We start from the raw sequence: 7,585 nt of genomic DNA on the forward strand, positions 1-7,585 counted from the left end.
AATAGCCAGCATTGGGCCAGGCTAAAGCCAGAAGCCGGGAGCTTCATCAGAGTCTCCCATGTGGGGGGCAGGGGCCCAAGCCCTTGGATCATATTTGCCTGCTTTTCCCAGGCCACAAGCAGGGAGCTGGATTGGAAGTGGAGCAGCGAGGACACGAACAGGCACCCATATGGATGCTAGCATGGCAGCTATACCCATTACACCACAACACTGACCCCTGGCAGGAATTTTAAATCCAAACTTAACACCCATTTTCTTTCTTTTTTTTTTAAAGACTTGTTTTTTTATTTGAAAGGCAGAGTTACAGAGAAGCAGAGGCAGAGAGAGAGAGGTCTTCCATCTGTTGGCTCACTCCCCAGATGGCCACAACAGCTGGAGCTGGGCCAATCCAAAGCCAGGAGTCAGGAGCTTCCTCCAGGTCTCCCACATGGGTGCAGGGGCCAAGGATTTGGGCCATCTTCTACTGGTTTCCTAGGCCATAGCAGAGAGCTGGATCGGAAATGGAGCAGCTGAGACTTGAACCGGCACCCATGTGGGATGCTGGCACTGCAGGCAGTGTGACTTTACCCTCTATGTCACAGTGCCAGCCCCTAAACACCCATTTTCTTTCTTTTTTTTTTTTTTCCTGACAGGCAAAGTGGACAGTGAGAGAGAGAGAGACAGAGAGAAAGGTCTTCCTGTTGCCGTTGGTTCACCCTCCAATGGCCGCCGCGGCCGGTGCACTGCGCTGATCCAAAGCCAAGAGCCAGGTGCTTCTCCTGGTCTCCCATGCAGGTGCAGGGCCCAAGCACTTGGGCCATCCTCCACTGCACTCCTGGGCCATAGCAGAGAGCTGGCCTGGAAGAGGGGCAATCGGGACAGAATCTGGCGCCCCGATGGGGACTAGAACCCGGTGTGCTGATGCCGCAAGGCGGAGGATTAGCCTGTTGAGCCACGGCGCCAGCCACACTAAACACCCATTTTTATGAACAACATATTAACTAAGCTGTTTTCCTTTGCAATCTATTGATGTATGTCAAGGAATACAAGCTAATTTTTAAGTCAGCCAAAGCAAATAACTAAGTAAATATTTTGTTTTAAAAAGTCTTAAGACGAGGCCAGTGTGGTAGCATAGTAGGTTAATCCTCCACCTGTAGCGCCAGCATCCCATATGGACTCCGGTTCTAGTCCCAGCTGCTCCTCTTCCGATCCAGCTCTCTGCTATGGCCTGGGAAAGCAGTAAAAGATAGCCCAAGTCCTTGGGCCCCTGTACCCTTGTGGGTGACCGGAAGAAGCTCCTGGCTCTTGGCTTCGGATTGGCGCAGCTCTGGCCGTTGCGGCCATTTGGAGAGTGAACCAACAGACGGAAGACCTTTCTCTCTGTCTCTCCCTCTCACTGTCTATAACTCTACCTTTCGGATAAATAAATAAAATCTTTTTTAAAAAAAAAAAAAAAGTCTTAAGATAGGGCCGGCACTGTGGCCTACTGGGTAAAGCCACTGCCTGAAGTGCTGGCATCCCACATGGACGCTGGTTCCAGTCCCAGCAGCTTCTCTTCTGATCCAGCTCTCTGCTGTGGCCTGGAAAAACAATAGAAGATGGCCCAAGTCCTTGGGCCCCTGCACCCGCATCAGAGACCCAAAAGAAGCTCCTTGCTCCTGGCTTTAGATTGGCCTAGCTCTGGCTGTTGTGGCCATTTGGGGAGTGAACCAGCAGATAGAGGACCTCTCTCTGACTCTCTGCCTCTGCCTCTCTCTAACTCTCTGCCTTTCAAATAAATAAATAACTATTTTTTTAAGTAATTTATAGGGCCGGTGCCGTGGCTCAACAGGCTAATCCTCCGCCTTGCAGCGCCAGCACACCGGGTTCTAGTCCCCATCGGGGCGCCAGATTCTGTCCCGATTGCCCCTCTTCCAGGCCAGCTCTCTGCTATGGCCCGGGAGTGCAGTGGAGGATGGCCCAGGTCCTTGGGCCCTGCACCCCATGGGACACCAGAAGCACCTGGCTTCGGATCAGCACAGTGTGCTGGCCGCAGCGGCCATTGGAGAGTGAACCAACAGCAAAAAGGAAGACCTTTCTCTCTGTCTCTCTCTCTCACTATCCACTCTGCCTGTCAAAAAAAAAAAAAGTAAAAATAAAATAGTAAGTATGGATTTCAAAATTGTTGTACCAAAATAAATGTCTTTTCATTCCACTTATCCACCTACTTTTAAGTACCCCCGTCTGTATGAGCGTCAGTACTGGGACTTACCTGCGTGCCTTCTGAACCTATGAATCTGTATCCTTCCTTTCCAACCCATCTTACTGCCTCTTTAATCTTTTCTATTTCTGTCAGCAGGGCCATGCCTTACCTTGATTCTAAAATACAAAGACTTTAAAAATAATGTATTAGAGAATATATTTGTTATTTTCTAGTTAAAGCAAACAAAACCTCTTGGCTTTACTGTATACTCATCACCTCTGATGGTGTCTTTTGTTTTGTAGTTCTAACTGTACCTGCTGGTCAGGTTGCAGAAGAGACTGTAATTGAAGAGGAAGAGGAAGAAGAAGCAGAAAAGTTGCCAGTTACAAAGAAACCAAGGATAGAAGAGATGACACACAGTATGGAAGAAAGAAAGGTAATATTGTAATCAGTGTTGGAGAGAGGCAAAAGGAAAGATTCAAAATGAAATCTACTAAGGCCTTAACCCTTCTTCATTCTTTTGTCTGCTCTCTGGATAACCCGTGGTCAGGAATTCTTACCTAGTGATGCCATGATGTACTTTTATAGGAAGGCAGTGAAAGAGAGCTACTGCAGCAGCAACTCCAGGAGGCCAATCGAAGAGCCCAGGAATACCGACACCAGCTCCTGAAGAAAGAGCAGGAGGCAGAACGGTACCGTCTTAAGCTGGAGGCTATGGCTCGACAGCAGCCCAATGGGGTTGATTTCACCCTGGTCGAAGAGGTGGCTGAGGTAGATGCTGTAGTAGTCACAGAAAGGGAGGGAGAAGAAAGAGAAGCAGAAGTGACTGGGTCAGGAAAGACCACAGAGTCCCACACGGGAGCTTCCTTGGAAGCGGTTTCATCTTAATATGCAAATACCACAACTTGCACCTGTGTTCATCTTATTACATTTTTAAAAAAGAAAATACAGAAGACAAATGTATAAAAATTAAGAACATCCTTAAGAAGAAAACAATAGCAGGGTACAATGCTTGGGCTCAGGAAGGCTCTCTATGCAACTGGAAAATTAAAGCCATATTTAGGAAACACTTCTTCAGAGGGACCAAGTGAATAAGGACCACATTCTTAGCACACGCTATTACCTTAAGTGTAGACATAAAGACTGCTGGGTATTGTCGGTAGACTTTTTTTTTTTTTTTCTTTTTTAAAGAACTGGCTTTCAAAAGATTTTACACTCCTAAATACATACATACCAAGAGTCTTTAGTAACTATACCATCAAGTGACCTGAAAATTTGCCTTAGATTTATGATGTGTATCTGTTAGAGATTTATGATGTGTGTCTATTGGGGAAGGAGATTAAAAGGAAGTTTTGGGCTAGAGAAAAGGAATATATTCCACTTCCAAAGGAGCAGGCACTCCTAGTTATTCTCATTGAAAAGAGATTTGTGATTTCCAGAAAAATGTGTGTCCATGTGTATCCATAGTTCAGATGCCACTTTAAGACACTGAAAGAGAGTTTTTAAGAACTAGAGGAGAGGGCCGGCGCCTCGGCTCAATAGGCTAATCCTCTACCTTGTGGCGCCGGCACACTGGGTTCTAGTCCTGGTCGGGGCACCGGATTCTGTCCTGGTTGCCCCTCTTCCAGGTCAGCTCTCTGCTGTGGCCCGGGAGTGCAGTGGAGGATGGCCCAAGTCCTTGGGCCCTGCACCCGCATGGGAGACCAGGAGAAGCACCTGGCTCCCGGCTTCAGATCAGCGCAGTGTGCCGGCCGCAGTGGCCATTGGAGAGTGAACCAATGGTAAAGGAAGACCTTTCTCTCTGTCTCTCTCTCTCTCTCTCACTGTCCACTCTGCCTGTCAAAATTTAAAAAAAAAAAAAACTAGAGGAGAGAACACTTGTTTATGTGGGAGAAGTGTATATATACCCAGATCCTGCAGGCTGTGTTTTCCACAGTGCTGGAAAGTGGACAAAACAAGGCCTGTTGGACTATGAAACTCCGACCTTTAGATACAAACTTTGCTCTGACTGGATTTTGTAAATTCACAATCAGGAGGGTAGTCTTGATTCCAAACATTTATTTATGTAATATCAAGCTCAGACTCTTGGATTTTATAAACCTTTGTCTCAGTGTCATTCAGGTCATATGTGTGCTTTTCTGTGGAGCTGACATCCTTTTAATAATCCAGTGTTCTCTTAATGTGCAAAGGGTGACTGGGTGTGGGGGGCCAGAGTCGGGGATGAACACTAATGATGTTGGGTAGCTTTGTTTCTGTTTGATTTAGGATAAGTAAATTGCTCCCTGTCTTTAACCTTGGGCCTAACACAGAGCTTTGTGCTGTATGGGTGCTCACTGTATGTTGACAAAGGGAATAAGAATTATCAGTGCCATAAAGTAGGGAACCAAAGATTCTGGCCTCTTTGTCTACCTTCATCCTTTCTCTCTCACTATGCCTGCTCACTCTGCCCAGAGACTTTGGGAAAACATTTCATTGCTTGGTTTTCTTTATGTGTTAACATGGAGTGTTTTCTAAGAACGGGCATACAGATAGAGAGAGGTTGTGGAAAGGTTACATGACAGGGGCTATTGCCTTTGAAATTGGGTCCTCATCATTCTAAACGGGTTTGCTTCCTTTGTTGAAAGCTAGAAAAAGAAACCAGAGAGAAATGTGCCAAGTAAACATTTGAGTGACTGTTTAGAATATGGTTTTCTTAATTAGCGATTATGGGAAAACATGGATTTTTAATTTGGGAAAAAAAACTTGACAGTTAACATGCTTCTGTTTACCTTGATTAGTGAAGTGATTTACTGCAGATTTACTCCAGAGGTGCAGAACCATTTTGGGTTCTAAATAGACTGAAAACATAATTAATCACTGAAACAAAATTTAACAAACAGAATTGACTATTAGAAATTTATAGGCAAAAAATACCAGTTTTGGACTTAATCTTGGCTGTTGGCCACCTCAGCTAGGCTTTCTCCACAGATCCGAGTCCTCAGCACTTCCCAGCTGATCTGACATCCTGCGTGCTGAGGAGCCCAGGTGAGGGTGAGGGTGAACTGGTGGTGTCTGCTGCCAAACCGTCTCCTTCCTGTATTCAGTGTTTTCTTTTTTGTGAGTCTCTCTGGGGACTGGTGCTATCGGGCTGCGATATATGTGGCTGTTTTAGAGCCTTAGCTTAATGTATCATTTGTTCATGATCGTGGTGCACATGTTGACTTTAGTTCCTTTTTTTCCCTGTTACGGAAGTGGAGATTGATTGCAGAAGACACACAGGCCCAGCCACCTCACTGTCTGGGGTAGCTACAGGTGGAGGGCAGGAATGTCCATCCACCACTCCTCTCTGAGCCTTCGGACTCCCTACCCTTTTGGGAACCTGTTTAGGTCGTTCTTATTCTCTTTCTATAAAGCAGTCATTCCCTGCCCCACTGGTATCTCCAATATAGGCCAAGTCACTTTTGATGATAGGTTCTCTGTTATAGGGGTCTGTTAGGGGGACACTGGAATAGGGAAGGAGAGAGGAGAAATGTCTAACAAGGGGCAGGTAGTATCCCAGGGAAGGGAACTAGGATCTGATCTGTTGTATTTGCCGTGGAGAGAATGGTAGGTCAGGCTGCCTTGAAGTGGTTGGAAGTTGAATATCGAATGTATTAATGGCGGTACCATTTTATTGCAGCTCTTTCTGAATCATTCATGGAAGTTGGAAAACTTGCTTAAATCTGGGTTAGGAGATTCTAAGTGGTTTATTGGCAAGGTTGCATTATAGGAATTAAGTAACAGGTTGGTCCTTGAGCAGGAGACTTGGGGCTTTGTCTACTTTAGAGTTGTTTTAGGGACCGGCGCTGTGGCATAGCGGGTAAAGCAGCCTGCCTGCAGTGCTGGCATCCCATATAGGCACCGGTTCAAGTCCCAGCTGTTCCACTTCCGATCCAGCTCTCTGCTATAGCCTGGGAAAGCAGCAGAAGATGGCCCAAGTCCTTGGGCCCCTGCACCCGCGTGGGAGACCCCAAAGGAGCTCTTGGCTTCAGGTTGGCACAGCTCCAGCCGTTGTGGCCATCTAGGGAGTGAACCAGTGGCTAGAAAACCTCTCTCTCTCTCTCTCTCTCTCTGCCTGTGCCTCTCTGTGACTCTGCCTTTCAAATAAATAAATCTTAAAAAAAAAAAAAAGTTGCTTTAGCAATATCAGTATTAATGTCAGGAATTTTAGTGCCTGTTATTTGCATTTTATTCTTAAGCCTTTCCCCCAAAAAAAGATAAAGAATTTTTTATGCTTCTGTTCTTATTCCTAGCTTCAGGGAAATAAATTATAAATAAATAAATGTATAACATGAGCATTCCCTTCTCATCACTACCTCTCTGGGATCTCTCAATTGTAATACCAGACTTGAGGTCTCTTAATTGAAATATGGGACAACTTGATTTAGATTTTCTGTGTTTTGAACTTAGTACCTTGTTCTTTTTCTCTGTCAAATAAGCATTTGGTTATTTTTTACTTTGCGTTTTCCTTCAGCCTTAACATCGCATTAGTAAAATTTTTGTGTCTGTATAGTAATGTTAGAAATCTATGGCATACAGAATTACTGTTTTTCTTTATATTGATGTAAAACAAATGAATTTATCAGAGGGCTCTGTAATTGAAGTTGAATATTGTAGGATTTGGGCAGGTTTTATACCCCTTTGTTGGGTATATGTTAGTATCTAGGTTTGTAAATACATAGGGATTTTCAGTTTTTCTTTGCTTAGTTGAGGTTCAACTCTATAAAGTACCTGGTATAACCTGGAAATATTTTTATTGTATTGAACATGTAAAGATTGTACTCGCTGAATGGGCTAAGGAACAAAAAGCATTACTTTGGGCCTTCCCTGAACAGGCAGGCAGTAAGGAGAAACCCCAAGAATCAGGCTCTGAGAGCCGAGAGCCGTCCTGGCTGTCAAGGGGGTCTGTGGAGCATATCCTGCGAAGACGGCACGGGTGCCGACAGGTTCAGAGGTGCAGGTGGCGCTCCTGTGCACGGGGGGGGGGGGGGGGGGGGGCTCCTCTCCTGTGGAAGCGCTTCTAACCTGCCCTTGGGCAGTGTCCTGCGCCTCAGACAGGAAGGAAACTCCAGGTCAGGGACGTCCTCTACATCCGCTTTCCCAGCTCCCACGTCTCTGCACTTGAGAGCTCCTGTGGGAGAGCTCCCCCAGCAGTCTAGGCCTGCAGGGCCAGGGGATTTGAGGCAAATAGTAAACTCTTCCTAGAAGTTTAATGTTGAATGGGAATCCGTTTTTGTTAATTTATCAGAGAATCGCTTCTTGTCCGTTCTCTACTCGTGCAGACCCACCCTGGAGGCTACGAAAGGAGAGTGAGAATGGAATACGGGTCAAGACTGCCTGACTGTTCTAGGCTCTTACCAGGCTCTGCTTGGGCATGATTATGTCCCCCTTCCAAGTTAGTGCCTT

At 45.8% G+C, this 7,585-nt stretch overlaps 1 protein-coding gene across 3 annotated transcripts in view; it reads left to right on the forward strand.

The window, feature by feature from the left end:
• The window catches only part of GABPB2 (GA binding protein transcription factor subunit beta 2), a 36,184-nt gene extending 29,028 nt beyond the window's left edge, over window positions 1-7,156 (forward strand). For 2 of the 3 annotated variants that reach the window (XM_062192214.1, XM_062192213.1), the window contains exons 8-9: window positions 2,464-2,597; window positions 2,750-7,156. In XM_062192214.1, the coding sequence (XP_062048198.1) occupies window positions 2,464-2,597; window positions 2,750-3,049 (434 nt within the window). In that variant the 3' untranslated portion in view covers window positions 3,050-7,156. Of the gene's footprint in view, window positions 1-2,463; window positions 2,598-2,711 lie in introns of all 3 variants that reach the window. The other variant, XM_062192215.1, reaches the window with a different exon arrangement.
• The last annotated feature ends 429 nt before the right edge of the window (window positions 7,157-7,585 follow it).

Source organism: Lepus europaeus, chromosome 5 (genome assembly GCF_033115175.1).
Source record: "Lepus europaeus isolate LE1 chromosome 5, mLepTim1.pri, whole genome shotgun sequence".
Lineage (NCBI taxonomy): Eukaryota > Metazoa > Chordata > Mammalia > Lagomorpha > Leporidae > Lepus > Lepus europaeus.